Source organism: Heteronotia binoei, chromosome 2, assembly GCF_032191835.1.
Source record: "Heteronotia binoei isolate CCM8104 ecotype False Entrance Well chromosome 2, APGP_CSIRO_Hbin_v1, whole genome shotgun sequence".
Lineage (NCBI taxonomy): Eukaryota > Metazoa > Chordata > Lepidosauria > Squamata > Gekkonidae > Heteronotia > Heteronotia binoei.
The window spans coordinates 42,542,638-42,559,819 of record NC_083224.1 but is presented as its reverse complement, the minus strand read 5'-3'; the positions used below and the strand labels follow the sequence as shown (position 1 = coordinate 42,559,819).

The window sequence follows — 17,182 nt, the reverse complement described above, 5'->3', positions numbered from 1 at the left end:
TGGTTTTTAGGGCCAAATTTTAGGAGTTCCAGTTACAGAACTCCAGTATGATGGGTAGTCTGTCTGGGGATTTTGATGGAACCACTTAGAATCTGCTTTGCACAAATGCTGATTCGTATTAGTAGGCCTGAGTAAACAATAATTTCTGCAAGAATGTACAGCTATTTTGATGTGTGAACTTTAACAAACTCTGGGATCAAATCTGAATGGATTGATTTACTTTGCTATTGAATAAAGTCATCAGGAAATAACTGGCTTTCCTCAGCAATCAACAAGAATCGAACACACTTTGACTTGAAGAACAATTAAGATAATCAAACATAGCAAATCTTATAGTGATGTGAACAATCCCAGATTACTCAGACAAATGTGAATAGTAAAATATATTCTGTTGATGAGAACCACATATTGCATAATGGCTTTTGAACAGGTCTGGGGGAAAAAATGCATGAAGGACACTGAGTGAAAGAACCAAACTGGGTTGAGGTGAAAACGACTCTTTCTGCCTTTAAAAAAAAATGTGATTGTTTTTATCCCTGAGGAATACCTAGAGATACGTCTGCACAGAATTTAATTTAAAACTGGCAAGCCTTCTAAACAGACGCCTTTATAATGTCTATAATGTAAAAAAATATACAAGTAACCCAGAAACCTGAATAGTGGCCTGCAATGCAACCAGATTTAAGAATTTCTTCCTTGAACAAAATAATAGGAAAAGCATGCTGTTGTGTACATAGTATATAGTCATGAGCAGGGAGAAGAAGACTTGGAGATTCATCACTGTAAGGGCCAAATAACAGGCTGAAAAGAAGCATCTGAGGATTTTGCAAGAATAAATAATCTTTTTGTTTTACAATACGTGGTACACTGCCATGCCTCTCCCCTTTCCAGCGGCAAGTCTGACATCCTGATTCTCCAGCTGTTGCAGAGCTTGGAATACATCCAGCAGACTCAGAACCAGCTCACTTTGTTGGATTTTAGTCCAGAGTAACACATGTTATTGCTGCAGGTACTACCGTAACTTGGTGGGCAGGCCGAGCAGGGTCTTCCCATTTTGTAAGGTGGTTCTCCCACCCAGTTTCCCCTGAAAACACAGGAAGGTGAGGCATGAAGCAGGTTTCTTTAGGGTGCAAAACCTGGATGTTCACAAGAGCCTTTCTGTTTATACCATGTGGTTCAAAGTGGCTTACAAATCCAAATTAAAAATATACAAAATATATTAAAACCTCAAATAACTCCCACAAAAATGTCTGCAGCCTACACCCCATCAAAAGCTCTAGCAAATAAAATGGGTTTGCAACACTTCCAAAAAACCTAAAATTCCCCCCTCCCCATCTCCTCTGGGAGGCTAGGAAAAGGCACAAGCTCTAGCTCAGGGGTGTCAAACTCATTTGTTATGAGGGCCGGATCTGACATAAATGAACCTTGTTGGGCCAGGCCATGTGTGTACCTATTTACGATTAGGTAGCAGAGATATACATTTTATAAAGGACACAGACAAAGACAATTAAATATATATTTTTAAAAACTTAAAACATGCTTAAAATGTTAGCACTCGTTGGTCTTAAAGGTGCTTTCATTGTATTTCTCCCATGGAATCCAAGGGAACTGGCCAAAGGAAGCTCTGGCTCTTTCCTTCCTTCCCCAGAGGACTGGAGGGGATCTTCAGCCAATAGAAGGAAGAGAGGCTTGGCTCAGTAGCTCTGCTGTGCAATTGGGAGAGCCTGGGAAAACCAGCTGTGCCTCTCCCCCCCTTCCTCCCAAAGGGAGGAGCCTCAGCCAATGGAGAAAATAGAGGCGTTGCTCTGTAGCTCCTGTGCAATTGAGCAAGCCTTACAAAGCAAGCTGTGATGCAGAAGGAAGCAAGAGAGAGGGAGAAGGAAGCAGATGACAATCAGTTGCTCGGGGGCCTGATAGGAGCTCTCCAGGGGCCTGATTTGGCTCCCAGACTGCATGTTTGACACCCCTGCTCTAGCTGATGCCAGGCAGGCTACTGTACGTGGGGCAATCTGGGAAACCATAGTTAGCACGTGGAGATCTATGGGAAGAGACAGTCCTTTAGATATCTGAGTTCTAGGTCTTGATGGACTTTAAACCAGCACCTCGAACTGAATTTGGAAACAAACTAGCAACTAATGTAGCTGTTTTAAAATAAAGGAGATACATTGCCTAGTCCCTGACAATAATCAGGCTGCCATATTGTGAACCAGCTGACATTTCTAGGTTGTCTTCAAGGGCAGCCCAACTTTAGGCAAGTGTTTTCCCAGACTTTGGACAGCTGAACTGAGAAACCCTTTGCTTAGAAGTTCAATGGAAAAGAAACTTTGTCACATCTACCCCACTTTCTTCACTGTAATGTTCAAACCATAAATAGAAGTTAACTTCTTGGTTTTTTTAACCCTGTGGGCTGTTTGTCTCAGGGAAAGAATTCCCCCCTCCCCAACACGCACACAGGCTAAGGTCTTAGTCTCTATATATATATTGGGTAGTGAGATGTGACTGCCTGACCTATGTGTAATCCTGAACCTGAGAAAGAGGCTGTGGAGGGTGTAGGTGAAAAAAAGGGGCTTCACACCCCTTTCCCCAGAAATTTAAATTAAAGGCACACCTCACTGTTACACACAAAATGATTGATTTCGCCTATGTAATGGTAAGAGTTATTTGGTGTAAGAGAAACCTACCTTCTGTGTTTCTGCATGAGTCACTGACCTGGGGGGTGCTACGTGATTGGGGAAAAAGAAGCCCAGAACAGTGACACATTCGGAGAAGCAAAAGAAGGATTCCAACAGGCAGGTAGGCAGATATTGTTAAGACATAACCCTCATTAAGTTCCCTAGTATGTAGTTAGCTTTATCATACCTATTGCCACCAAGTGCAGAATTTCTTTTGGTGTCTCGTGGTTGCCAAGTCCTACCAGGCAACTGACCTACAGCAGATCAGCAATTGGCCAGCAGCCCACAGTGCGTAGGCAACCTTACATTCATTGCTGAATCTGATAACTTTCTCTCCCCATTTTGCTACAAATGCTGCTACCTGAATTCAATGTTCCCTCTAAGCTGCAGAGTCTTGTGAGCAAAAATTCTACTTTGTGAGCTAATGGCATTAAGGTTGTGAGCTACTGCATAAATTATTGTGCTCTGGGGCCATTTTTCCTGAGCTAAGACAAAAATGTGTGAGCTGGAGGCTAAAAATCTGTGAGCTAGCTCACGCTAGCTTAGAAGGAACACTGCTTGAGTTGGGATTTGCCCTCCTTCATGTTCCCAATTCAGGCAACAGCATTTGAAGCTCAAATACTTTGGCCACCAAAAGAGAAGGGAGTTCTCACTGGAGAAGATCCTGATGCTGAGAAAGACAGAAGGCAAAAGAAGGAGGGGATGGCAAAAGATGAGATGGCTGGACAGCGTTACTGATGTAACTAGCATGAATTTGAGCGGACTTCGGAAGATGGTGTAAAACAGGAGGGCCTGGCATGACTTGGTCCATAGGGTCGCAAAGAGTCGGACTTGACTATGTGACTGAACAACAACTCCCTCATGTTACTTACTTAATGGCATAGTTGCACACTAAGTAGACTGCTCGCCGCCAGGTGCTGCCCCACACATTCATGTTGGTGCAGGTGTGGATGGCACAGCCAATTCTGTTGGAAGAAGCCCATACCATCTGTTTGGGAGACAGAAAAACATTAGTCATTATATGTGCATTCACCTCAACTGAGCAATGCTATCATATACCACCAAAGCTCTTATCTCCAGGGCTTTTTCTGGGCAGGAACGCATAGGGATGCAGTTCCGGCTGACTTGGTGTCAGGGAGTGTGGCCTAATATGCAAATGAGTTCCTGCTGGGCTTTTTCTACAAAAAAAGAATCCTGCCTATCTCCCATTTATAATCAGGCAGAGCTCCTGCACCATTAATAGCTTGCATTATAGGGGAACTTTTAGTAGGTTATACTTTTCCTATTGCTTCTATGCGCCACCTAATAAATCTTCATCTTCATGCAGAAGCTTAAGAACATTACAGACAGAAGAAAACCACGGCACATTTAGACCATCACTGACTCATTCTATATTGCAGAATCAATGGATTCCATTTCTGGTGCCATGTGGCCACTGGCATTTTCAGCCAAATACTGTGAAAACTGCCATGTCCTGGACTATCCATTGCCTGGACTATTCAAAGGGGTAAACCTTTACACATAAAGTGTTTCATTTGAGTCTTTCCCACTGTCAGGAAAATTCCTCAAAAACTTACCACCAGACTCATCTGTGCAGGTGAATGTATTAATTTTTTAAGAAATGTGTTGCCCAGCCCCCAGTTGGCTTCCTGTCTCTTTGCTCCTATTTTTCCAGACACAACACTTGAAATGAGACATAGCTTAGCTGAGTTTGGAAAAACTTGAGAAAAGGTGTGTATGAGCAACACAGACACCCGTGCAAATATGGGACTGGGTATGTCCAGAATTAAAACGGGCCAAACAGAAATGGCTCCCTTCTGGAGCTGTGTGAGATACTATTCATTATGGGTTAGGAAGTGTTTTGCCACAGCCCAGGTGGGACAGGGAAGTTTTCCATCTTGGGTTGGCTGCTTGCACAGGAGGAGTCCATGAAGGACTTGCATTCACTGAGGTGCCAGACGTTTCTGTCACCACAAAGATGATTCATGATGAGTGAGGTAGGAAAGGGCTTTTACCTTTCCTTGTGGATCTGATGTGCTATGGTTGTAAGGGACAGAAAGGGGGGGGGGCAACGTAGATGCTTGTCAGGTCAGCGTCAGGGATTGGTACGGGTGGGCATATGCTGAGCCCCACAGCTGGGCAGAGGGCCAGCTCCAGTAGAAGACTCTAGACTGGTCTCTTATCCAGTGCAAGAAGTGCCAGCAGGCCTCCAAGAAAGCACAGAATCATGTCTGGCAGCCACCTGCAGCTGTCACTCCTAACTGGACCAGAAATTCCTTCCACCTTGCAGTGATCCTTTCTTCCTCTTTTTTTTATCCAGCAGAAACATAAGGCTTAAAAGGAGTGTGAGAAAGTAACATTCTTTTTCCTTAAGCAGGATGTCAGTTGTGGTAGTGGGAGAAAGGAAGCCATGAATGAAGGGTTAAGATGGCTGCTATTGGCTATAATGGTGAGGCAAAGGAGGTTGGAACTGGGGGCAGAAAAGGAGTTATGATAGGGGGGCCTTTGGTCACCCAATGCCCAAAGATCCAAAAAAACCCACAACCCTTTCATTGGGCTCTGATTCTTGTTCTGTCTCTTCTTTCAAAGCACATATTCCAGCCATTGCTCCAAATCTTCCATTGATGCTTCAGAAATTGGAGATAAATGAGCCAATCAGTAGCAGCTATAATTAATTGGCAACTCCTTGATTGGTTCCTGCTCCTTTAATTGGAGATGTTAAGGATTGAACCTGGATCCTTCTATGCTGTCACTCAGCCACAGCCCCTCCTGGCCTTAAATATTAGCGAGATCTGCTGATATTTTGCCTTTAGTGATAAACGCATCTTTGTGCAATGATAAAATTCAGCTGCTAATTTCTACACCATAAATATTCTTTCAAAGGCACAAGAGCAGGCCAGATTTTTAAAAAACTCTTCCTTAGTCAGCTGGCAATCCAAGCCGTAGCTCCTCATAAACAAAGACATCAATGGCTAGAGCAGCCAGAAATGGGCAGTTTCTTTGGCCATGGAATGCTGTGAAGCGTCTCCTAGATAGTCTCCGTGAGAAGCTGCTTGCAGAAGTGTCCAATCCTGCATTCCTTTAGCTTCATCTTTCTGATTTAAAGCTTAGCTTTGTCCTGTAAAATGTTCTTCAGCAAAGATGATCTTCCTTCTCTTTTTCCTTCCATCCTGCTATGTTGGCTAGAACTGTGGGCCTCTCTGGTGATGGATGGGCCAGTGGAAAAAAGTAGACGGTGCTTCTAGGAAAAGAGCTGAATTTTGAACAGTCTAGTCTGTTTGCATGGAAATTTGACAGACCATGATGAATAGGGTAGGATCATTAGCTACAGAGGTGGGAATGCTTCTCTTGCTCTCTGTGCATCAATATTTGCTTTGAACATAAGAGAAGCCATGTTGGATCAGGCCAATGGCCCATTCAGTACAACACTCTGTGTCACACAGTGGCCAATATATATATACATACACACACATACTGTGGCTAATAGCCACTGATGGACCTCTGCTCCATATTTTTATCCAATCCCCTCTTGAAGCTGGCTATGCTTGTAGCCGCCACCACCTCCTGTGGCAGTGAATTCCACATGTTAATCACCCTTTGGGTGAAGTACCTCCTTTTATCCGTTTTAACCTGACTGCTCAGCAATTTCATTGAATGCCCACGAGTTCTTGTATTGTGAGAAAGGGAGAAAAGTACTTCTTTCTCAACTTTCTCCATCTTATGCATAATCTTGTAAACCTCTATCATGTCACCCCGCAGTTGACGTTTCTCCAAGCTAAAGAGCCCCAAGTGTTTTAATCTTTCTTCATAGGGAAAGTGTTTCAAACCTTTAATCATTCTAGTTGCCCTTTTCTGCACTTTTTCCAATGCTATAATATCCTTTTTGAGGTGCGGTGACCAGAACCGTACACAGTATTCCAAATGAGATCGCACCATCGATTTATACAGGGGCATTATGATACTGGCTGATTTGTTTTCAATTCCCTTCCTAATAATTCCCAGCATGGCGTTGGCCTTTTTTATTGCAATCGCACATTGTCTTGACATTTTCAGTGAGTTATCTAGCACGACCCTAAGATCTCTCTCTTGGTCAGTCTCTGCCAGTCCACACCCCATCAACTTGTATTTGTAGCTGGAATTCTTGGCCCCGATGTGCATTACTTTGCACTTGACCACATTGAACCTCATCTGCCACCTTGATGCCCACTCACCCAACCTCAACAGATCCCTTTAGAGTGCCTCACAATCCTCTCTGGTTCTCACCACCCTGAACAATTTAGTGTCATCTGAAAACTTGGCCATTTCACTACTTACTCCCAACTCCAAATCATTAATGAACAAGTTAAAGAGCATGGGACCCAGTACTGAGCCCTGCGGCACCCCACTGCTTACCGTCTTCCACTGTGAAGACTGCCCATTTATATTCACTCTCTGCTTCCTATTAATTAGCCAGTTTTTGATCCACAAGAGGATCTGTCCTTTTACTCCATGACTCTCGAGCTTACTAAGGAGCCTTTGATGAGGAATTTTATCAAAAGCTTTCTGGAAGTCAAGGTAAACAACATCTATTGGGTCCCCTTTGTCCACATGTTTGTTCACCCCCTCAAAGAACTGTAACAGGTTAGTGAGGCAAGATCTTCCCTTACAGAACCCATGCTGAGTATTCCTCAATAACTTGTGTTCATCAATGTGCCTACTCATTCTGTCCTTGATAATGCTTTCTACCAACTTTCCCAGTATTGAAGTCAGACTGACTGGCCTGTAATTTCCTGGATCTCCTCTAGAACCCTTTTTAAAGATGAGAGTGACATTTGCTGCCTTCCAGTCCTCAGGAACGGAGGCAGATTTCAATGAAAGATTACATATTTTTGTCAGGAGATCCATATGTTCAACATAGAGTTCTTTCAAAACTCTTGGATGTATGCCATCCGGACCTGGTGACTTATTAGTTTTTAATTCGTCAGTTGTAGGACCTCCTCTCTTGTCACCTCAATCTGACTCAGGATTTTCAACACCCCTTCCAAAATTAGTGGATCTGGAGCGGGCAAACACTTCTCATCTTCCACAGTGAAGACGAAGGCAAAAAATACATTCAGCTTCTCAGCCATTTCCCTATCCTCCTTCAGTAATCCTTTGACCCCTTGGTCATCCAAGGGCCCCACTGCCTCCCTGGCTGGTTTCCTGCTTCTAATATATTTGAAGAAATTTTTATTGTTGGTCTTTATGTTTTTTGCAATATGCTCCTCATAGTCCCTTTTTGCCTGCCTGATCACAGTCTTGCATTTGATTTGCCACAGCCTGTGTTCCCTTTTATTAATCTCACTTGGACTAGCTTTCCACCGCTTAAAGGAGTCCTTCTTACCTTTTACAGCTTCCATTACTTTGTTTGTTAACCATGCAGGCCTTTTCTTATACCTGTTTGTGCCTTTCCTAACTTGTGGTATATATTTTATCTGAGCTTCTAGGATTGTAGTTTTAAATAGCCTCCAAGCTTTCCCAAGGGTTTTGACTGTATTTACCTTTCCTTTCAGTTTCCCCTTCACATGCCTCCTCATCTCAGAAAATTTACCCCTTTTAAAGTTAAACGTGGTTGTGCTGGTCTTTTGGGGCAACTCCCTATTTATACAAATGGTGAAATCAATAACGTTATGGTCACTGCTCCCAAACGGTGCAATCACTTTTACATCTCTCACCAAGTCTTGGGCATTACTTAGGACCAAATCCAGGATTGCCCCACCCCTGGTAGGTTCTGTGACCATCTGCTCCATAGCACAGTCATTGAGAGCATCTAGAAACTCAATCTCTTTCTCTCGACCTGAACACATATTGACCCAATCAATCTGCAGGTAGTTAAAATCACTGATTACGACACAGTTTTTACGTTTGACCACTGTCTTTAATCCTTCCATCATATTATAATCGTCCTCTATCTTTTGATTTGATGGGCGATAACAAACTCCCATAGTTAAATTTCCTTTTGGGCCCACTATTTCGACCCAAAGCATTTCTAGAAGGGAATCTAGTTCTCTGACCTCAGTCTTACTGGATCCTCTCTGACATACAGAGCCACCCCACCTCCAACCCTTCCCTCCCTATCCTTCCGATATAACTTATATCCAGGAATCACCGTGTCCTGCTGATTCTCCTCATTCCATCAAGTTTCTGAAATTCCCACAATGTCTATGTTTTCCCCCAACACTAAAAATTCCAACTCACCAATTTTACTTCGAACACTTCTAGCATTTGTATACAAACATCTATAATTTCCCAGGCAAATTAGGCCCGCAACCTTCCTCCTACTGTTGTTCTTGTTCTTGAATTTGCTATTGTTTGCTATTGTCCTTGTTCTTGAATTTGCTATTGTTTGCTATTGTCCTTGAATTTCTGTTCAATTCTCCTTGCTGAGCATAGTAGGAGAAGCACAGTGATTAAGAGCATGAGCTGTGGGCCTGCATGTCCCTGGTTCAGAATTCATCCTGTCTGTGAATCAGATTTGCCCATTGAGCAAGGTGGATAATAGATAGTCTGACTGACAGCTACTGCAGTGATGATTGAATTGAACTGTTGCATCTAGAATACTTCAGAAAAGTGTTGAATGCTTAATATTATCATTATCCAAGCATAATTCATTGTCATCCCCTCAAAAAAAATCTATTTGTATCAAAAGACATTGAGTAAAGAGACAGAATGGTCCTGATCTAGCCCCAATTATCCAAATCTGATTGTGTACACAATAAGTGGCCATTGATGAGAACAGATTCCTATCTGCATCCAATAACAAATTCAGTTCTTTCAAGAAGCCCAGATCAACATTCTAATGGCAGATGTATGAACATATCTTTATATCTATATACTTCAGTGTGCATTGGGGTGATTATCTTCTACTGAGTTGTTTTTTCGTATCTTGTAAATGTCTCTCACAGCTAAAAGTGGCTAGCAAAACATATAAATCAGCGGTCCCCAACCTTTTTGGGCCTGTGGGCACATTTGGAATTCTGACCAGGTATGATGAGCACAGCGATAAAATGGCTGCCCCAACAAGTGGAGCAAGCCACAAAATGCTTGCCATTGTTTAACTTCAGCAAAACAGTGCAGTTCCTTATGCTGTGATGGCAGCTGCTGCCAAAGCGACATTTTAAGCACTCTGTACAGCCAATCAGATCTCCAGTATTCAAGCAGAAGCCCTGCTAGGCAAAACCCCAACCAGGACATGCCCACTTCCTAAACACACTTGATGGGCTCCAGAAGAAGTGTTGGTGGGCACCATGACATCCATGGGTACCACACTAGGGAACCCTATATAAATGATAAAAATAGATATATTAAACACATGCCTAAGAGACCTGTACTGCTTTTTAAAAAATGCAGAATGTTTTAAATTACTGTCTCAATATTTAAATGGATTGGTTCAATTGAAGATACCTCAACCTGAAACTCTCTGATGAGTGAGACCTGAGCTCTGTGAGACTTGAGACAATTCTGCAGGGCCTGCAAGGCAGAGAAGTCCCACCGGGCCTAAAGGTGAGGAACAGCAATGGTCCAACTGCACCACCCCTGCCCTTCCCTGCCCTTCTTTCATTAGTTGAGACAGAGATACTGTATTGGCTTTAGAATCTCTAATCTTCATCAATGGTTTATATATAAAAGATGTTTTATGTATAAGGTGCTTTAAATTCCATATCTATAAGATGTTTTAAAATCTCATTGTTGTTACCAGCCCTGAACCTTGCTGGGCAGGGGAGGGTGTGATAGAAATCAAATGAAATAAAAAAATAATAAATAAATAAACCTGATCCAAAACTGTATGTGTGTTTTCATGAACACATGGAAAAGCTGACACACACAAAAGGTGATCCATGAAAAGAACGAGACTGCTTATGTGCGTGAAAGAGAGAGAAACTGTTATACTATATTTCTGTAGTGCAGGGGTTCCCAATGTGCCACCCGTGGGTGCCATGGTGCCTCGCAACACCTTTCTTGGCATCCTCCAAGTGTTTTTAGAAAACGGGCAGGGCCAAATGGAGCTTCTTGAGTTTCTTATGTTTCTAGTGTCATGCTGACAGTGACTTTATGTAAACTGCACCACAGTGTCTTTACACTTTACCTGTCCAAATAGTAGAGTGATATTCTTAAAAGAGGTCAGTATGGCTAAAATCCTTAATGCACCTAACTGGGACTTCTACGGAAGGGAAAGGGGGGGGGGTACTTGTGATTTCCCTGCATTGTGCAGGGGGTTGGACTAGATGACCCTGAAGGTACCTTCCAACTCTATGTTTCTATGAAGTCATCAGATCTTTCCAGTTTGAATACATTTTTATGATTCAGGTGGCCATTGATAATATTGCTACATCAAATATTGGTAACTTTTCAAAAATCATTTATATTCCTATCATACTCTGGCTGCAGTCTCTCTCTCTCTCTCTCATTATGTGTGCAATGAGTTCCCACCAGCCCTTCAGCACCAACTGTCCTTGTCAAAGAAACAGTGCAAGTGGAAAATGTCCAGGCTCATGAGAAAAACACTAACTGGAAGTGGAGAAGAAGCCAGGAAAAGGATTTTTCCCCTTTTCCTTCTGCATAGCTCTGTTAAATGCCTGAAAAATGAAGACAGATATTTCCAGATGAAAGTTTCTTAGCTAGCTCAACCTGTATACTTATTCTGTGTGTATACGAGAAAATATTTTAAACAACATGTTAATTTTAAAAGACATCTTGTTAAATGGACCTTCCATTTGAAAAGCTGAAGAGTTACTATTAGATGTATGCATGAACTCACTCACCGACATTTTGTGGTTAGCTATGCCTCCCACGGCAGCCATTTTGTGGTTGCATCCACCATCCAGTGTCAATTACAAGTGTGCCTACAGATTCAAAAAGGCTGGGTGTGTGTGAATTCTGCAAGACTGATCGTGTGACTTTTTCACACTAGAGGATATCAACCCAGTGTGAAAACCCAGGCAAACAGCTTCATTCACATAACTGCAATATTCACACATGCCACATGGAACAGTATCCCCAGGAAGCAATTCTCACACAGTTGTATGTATGAAGCAAACCTGAGATGTAGTAAAAGGTGTTTTTTTTAAAAAAAATCTAATCGCTAACTAAAAACACTAGTATGTTCAGTGAAGGATATATACCTGGGTATAATGGCTGCAGACCGAACCACTGCATTTGGAAGGGCAGCTGGGCTTGCATTCATGGGGATAAGGAAAAGAGTAATGCTGCTTCTCGTAATACCATGATTTCACAAGGTCCACAACTGAACGGTACCTAGAGAAAGATGCACACACAATGCACAGGGAATTGATTTTTTTCAAAGAAAAATAAAAAAGGAATCTGCCTGACAAACAAAAGAAGAAGAAAAAGAAGAAGATGATGATATTGGATTTATATCCCACCCTCCACTCCGAATCTCAGAGTCTCAGAACAGCTCACAATCTCCTTTATCTTCCTCCCCCACAACAGATACCCTGTGAGGTGGGTGGGGCTGGAGAGGGCTCTCACAGCAGCTGCCCTTTAAAGGACAACCTCTGCCAGAGCTATGGCTAACCCAAGGCCATTCCAGCAGGTGCAAGTGGAGGAGTGGGGAATCAAACCCGGTTCTCCCAGATAAGAGTCTGCACACTTAACCACTACACCAAACTGGCTCTCAAAGAAGCCTAAGGCCCCAACTGTACATGATCTGAGACAATGCTTGGTTACTTAGTATACTGAAAAACACCCATGATGTGATGATATTCCATCTGTGTCACTCCACCAACTGGCAGCCAATGAAACAGAATGGAAGGCAGAGAAACATTGATATGATGATGTCATGCCACACTCCTTCTCAATGAGGTGCTACTCAAGAGTAGCAGGAAGGGACACAGCTGAGTGGTGACATCCATTTGTCTCCTTTAACATGGCACTTAGGTCAAATTTTTCCAATGCTATGATAAAATAGCACTTTGTGTCACACACTATCAATGCTAGGATAAAAACAGAAATAATGTATTGGACCCTACAACTCCCTTCCGCTAAGTTTTCTTCCAACATAAAAAAGCTTCCTTCAAGAAATAAAGACTCTTCCCCTCAGAGGAAGCCCTTCTCCATCAAAAAAAGAGTCACAGGATACAGTTTAGTGGAAGGGAGTTGTAGGATCAAACCAAATATGATGGAGGTATATAGTATTTACTTCCTAAAACACATATTTTCCCCCTATTAGAGCAAGTTCCAAAGGGAGGGAATCTTTGTTTATGTTTTCTGCAATGTTTCAAGTTGAACCTGCTAAAAATCAATTCCTGATTCTTTGTGTTACAGCTGTGCTGGTTGCCTCCTGGCTGGTGCCAATGACATCACCAGCAAACCAGCACCCCAAATCCTGGAGCAGTTTAAATGTTTTCTTAAGATGAATGAACATATGCTTTGTTTAAAAAAAAATTAAAGCAGCCCCAGGAGACCAAATCACACGGTTAATTCAATGATCTACAGTTGTACTAGCTGCAATGTGTGTTGGTATTACCAGTTGTAAAACTGGGTTCATATAGGAGCCACTGTCTCCACTACAAATGATATTAACAGCCCATCTGGGCCTGCAGGATTAAGATAAAAATTGCAGATTGCCTGCAGGAAGAATGACTGTGGTTGGAAGGGCCCCAGAGCCCCTTGCTGCCCAGCATCTGACAGTATTTGTAACTGGCATGGAATGATGAGCTCTTCTAATAATTCCTGTAAAAATGAACCAGTTTTTTTTTAATTATACCCTGCAGGGAAAATGGTATCAGAATGCCATCCATGATGGAATGTGGCAAGTGTATTGGGAATTACATGAAATCAGAAGTAATTCTGAGAAATTTCAGAATTGAATCTGAAAACTTGCATGAAGCTGGGAAACACTGGTAATCTGAGTGTTACTTTCAATGAAGATACTCCTTTGGAGTTCCTATAATTTCTGTGGGGGAAAGCCTTGGGTGGGGGAGGGCCCAACCTTCTTTGATGCAACATGCACAACTAAAGTATTGCTAGATGATGCAAACTAGTTGCTTACCTGCCAGAGTGAATGGCCAAGTTCTGGCCAATATATCTCATCAGATGTGGAGGCCCGTGGTCCCATATGCACTGTTTTGCCCAGGCCTCTGCAGATCTGGCTAGCTTATCGTCCCATATCTAGTCAAAAAAGAGAAGAAACAAGAACAAAACAATGCAACCTATTAATCCTGTGAGCTGCTTCTCAAAATAAAATGGAGCAACCAGTCAGTTCATCACCATAATGCTGGCTAAATGTATGCCACAGGGCAAGAGAATGGCTGAAAATGCAAACGTTTTACACTGTACAATATGGGGTTTTTTAAAGCAAAAATTTCAGGAACAGCATGTGGTACGGTCCTACCAGAACTGTGCCACTTGAGGCTGGAGATGGAGTCATTTTAATATGCAAATCCAAATCAATGCATTGATGGAGGCAATGTGACAAAGTTAGAGTTCAATAGTACATTTAAGATCAACAAAATTGTATTCATGCTGTGAGCTTTTGGGCACATGTTTTGTCAAACAGGATGGATCTATCTTAATGGAAGCAGAAATAGTTCCTGAAAAATCCCTTAGTTATGAGAATGCTTAGCCTTTTTTGAGCCTGTAAACTGTCACTGTTTTCTCATCTGTTGCAGCTTCCGTGCTTTTAAAAATTATTATTTAGGCAATCCCAGCCAATCAGGAATTGCATAGTGAATGGCATCACAGGGCTATATGACCTGTCAGATATGGCTTTGTGATGACATCACAGGAAGCAAATGAAGCCACTTGAGAGTGAAGGGAAATTCTTCCTGCATCAGCATCACGGTTGATCCTATTGAATCAGAAATCATGTAGTGATTTTCCTCACAATTCTCCTGCATGGCCCATGTGATCCTGTTATGAATAGCAGAACCGGCCACTTCCGCTCCACAGGACAGTAAGTTATCCCTCTGTTCCATCACATGTGGATATGAATTCTATTGAAGTTAAAACAGGACTCACAAACTTACTGCACAAAGGCTGAAATGTAGCTAGATCACACTTTTGATTGTTCGTGCATAAAAGCCCCTAGAGCAAGAACAAAGCTTGGTGGTAGGGATGCCAGCCTCCAGGAAAGACCTGGGGATTTCCAGGAATTACAGCTCATCTCTGGACTACAGAGATCAGTTCCTCTGGAGAAAATGGATGCTTTGAAAGGTAGACTCTATGGCATTGTAAACCACTGAGCTTCCTGTCCTTCCCAGGTGCCATCCCCAAATCTCCAGGAGTTTCCCAACCTGAATCTAGCAACCCTACCCTCCCCTCATTACCTGGGTAGGGGGGACCTGGCAACCCAACTTGATGTAAATGTCCAAAATCAGGTGAATGGATTTTTAAAAACTTATTACATACCTGGGCCAATTGTATAAATATACAGTTCCTGTGTGACAAAAACAGCATCAACAATCTGCTATAAAGCTTAGTGCCCAAGAATACAAAACCTTGCAGTAGAATGACTCTGCCTAGACCAGGGGTCCCCAATCTTCTCCAGTCGTCAGACACCTTGGGAATTCTGACAGAGGGTGGTGGGCACAGCCACAGAATGGCTGCCACAGGAGGTAAAGCCAACCACAAAATGTCATGGAGCAAGGTTATATATTATTATAATAGTAACAGAGGGCAAGGAGCTGTTTCTGTTGGCAGCAGAGGATAGGACTCGGAATAATGGGTTTAAATTTTGGGCAGAAAGATACCAGCTGGATAGTAGGCCTTTTTTTTTTACAGTATGAGTAGCTTAGCAGAGGAATCCGCTGCTTAGGGAGGTGGTGAGCTCCCCCTCACTGGCAGTTTTCAAGCAAACCCTAGCTCCTCCCATGATCTAAAAGCACTTTCTGGGCACCGAGAAAGGTGTTGGTGGGCGCCATGGTGCCCACAAGCAGCACTGTGAGGACTCCTGGCCTACAGCTAAGCCCTTCTTAAGGAAACAGGAGGTTGTTCATGACATCAGGGTTATCTACTTATTTATCAAACTCTACAGGACAAAATTTCAGAACTAGGAGTGACAAGGAAGTGTCTAGGGCTACCTCCAAAGGCAATTAGCCTGTGTGTGCAGTTGGTCCCCTCAAACTGCCATCTATTGCAGTTTTTAACAGGTGCATGACAAGCAGGAATCAGCGAGGGAAGTTTTTCCCCATGCAGAAAGATGCAACCATGATAAACAGTTCACCTCTGGATTTCTACCAGAATCCCAGCCCCTCTGGAAAAGACCCAAAAAGACAAAATAAAAAACCCTAGCACACAGCTTTTCTGGAGAAGCCAAAGGTGTGAAGCAAATAGTTGGTATTGCCCTGCAAATTATTTATCAATCAAATTTATACCCCGCTCCCTCTCTCCTGAATGTAACTGGAGGGGGATAACAATGTATAAAATACATCAGTGACGCTTGTCAGTTGTGTTGTGTGTTGGCTGAAGATCCTTAGAGGCTGAAACAGCCTCAATGAAATCTCTGTACATACTTCTAGCCAATAAAGCAGTTGACAGGGTTGAAGCTTTGGACTGCAGATCAATGGGTCCGAGCACTGAAATACTATATTTGCTTCACCTGACATTTCCCCATGAATCAGCGATCCTCCCCACCTCATTTGACAAGCATATAGGAAACTCACCATATATTCCATGTTGGCAGCTGGTGGAGACACCTGAGACCTCACTTGGTTGTGGTAGTCCAAAAGGGCACTCATATCCCTGGGAGAAATATAGCGCTTTCCACGAGTCCTATGTCCTCCAAGGCTTGGTGGGAGGCCTGCCTTGGAACTGCTAGATTGGTAAAGGAGTTCAGTAGTATTGGGAAGCCCAAAGGAGGCTGATTTCTGTAGAACCCAAAAGACCAAGCCAGGAAGATACAAATGCATGTGCAAGAGAGTCATTTTAGGACTGGCAGTCTTCTAGGTTTTTTTTTTTTTTAATGACAATAAATATGACAAATCTCTTTTTTTCCTGGCTTGTGTATCTGCAAAAGAAAACAATAGCCAGATTGATAAATAGATATAGATATATAGATTTTGGGTTTTTTGCATTGCACAGAAAAATGCCATTTGAGATGGAAAAGGAGATTCAGAGAATACCAAGGAGAGCCTTACTACAGGCATAGGAATTTGGCTAAGCTCGATAAGCAAAATTCCTAACACCAGCTGTGAAATCTACAGAGGTATTTTCTTTACTACCGCTGTTTGAGTCTCTCCCATCATTCCAGATGTCCAAATGTACCTGCCAAAGGAATACTCATTATTAACATGCCGCTGGTATCTTTGCTGCCTTCCCACTCTTTATCCAAATATTCAGTCCATTGATCAAATCTTCTGGAGGAACTGAAATCCTACTGCAATCAGAAAGGGAAAAAGCAAGTTTCTTAAAAAGTTTTGTGGGAAAATAGGAAGGTGAAAGATATCTCCCCATAGAGGGAAGGGAAAAAAATTACCAGGGTTACTCCTTCATAAGCTGCAGTAGCAGAGGCGTCTAACCTCAAGGAAAGATAT

At 42.6% G+C, this 17,182-nt stretch overlaps 1 protein-coding gene across 1 annotated transcript; it reads right to left on the bottom strand.

Annotated features, from left to right (window-relative positions):
* Nucleotides 1-516: 516 nt before the first annotated feature.
* On the bottom strand, nt 517-16,593 carry R3HDML (R3H domain containing like). Its single transcript, XM_060233241.1, has 5 exons — nt 16,313-16,593; nt 13,702-13,820; nt 11,813-11,945; nt 3,545-3,660; nt 517-1,084 (listed from the first exon to the last, which is right to left on the bottom strand). Exons 1-5 carry the CDS (start codon nt 16,571-16,573, stop codon nt 952-954), a joined length of 762 nt encoding a protein of 253 aa, XP_060089224.1. The 5' UTR covers nt 16,574-16,593; the 3' UTR covers nt 517-951.
* Nucleotides 16,594-17,182: the final 589 nt, after the last annotated feature.

What these genes read in the sequence shown, in the direction of transcription:
- R3HDML (XM_060233241.1), bottom strand. Translation starts at nt 16,573, where the DNA reads ATGACTCTCTTGCACATGCATTTGTATCTTCCTGGCTTGGTCTTTTGG. An exon ending in CTGCCAACATGGAATATATG is followed by an intron (nt 13,821 to 16,312) that starts GTGAGTTTCCTA and finishes TTTTTTGACTAG; the next exon opens with ATATGGGACGATAAGCTAGC. An exon ending in TCTGCAGCCATTATACCCAG is followed by an intron (nt 3,661 to 11,812) that starts GTATATATCCTT and finishes TCTCCCAAACAG; the next exon opens with ATGGTATGGGCTTCTTCCAA.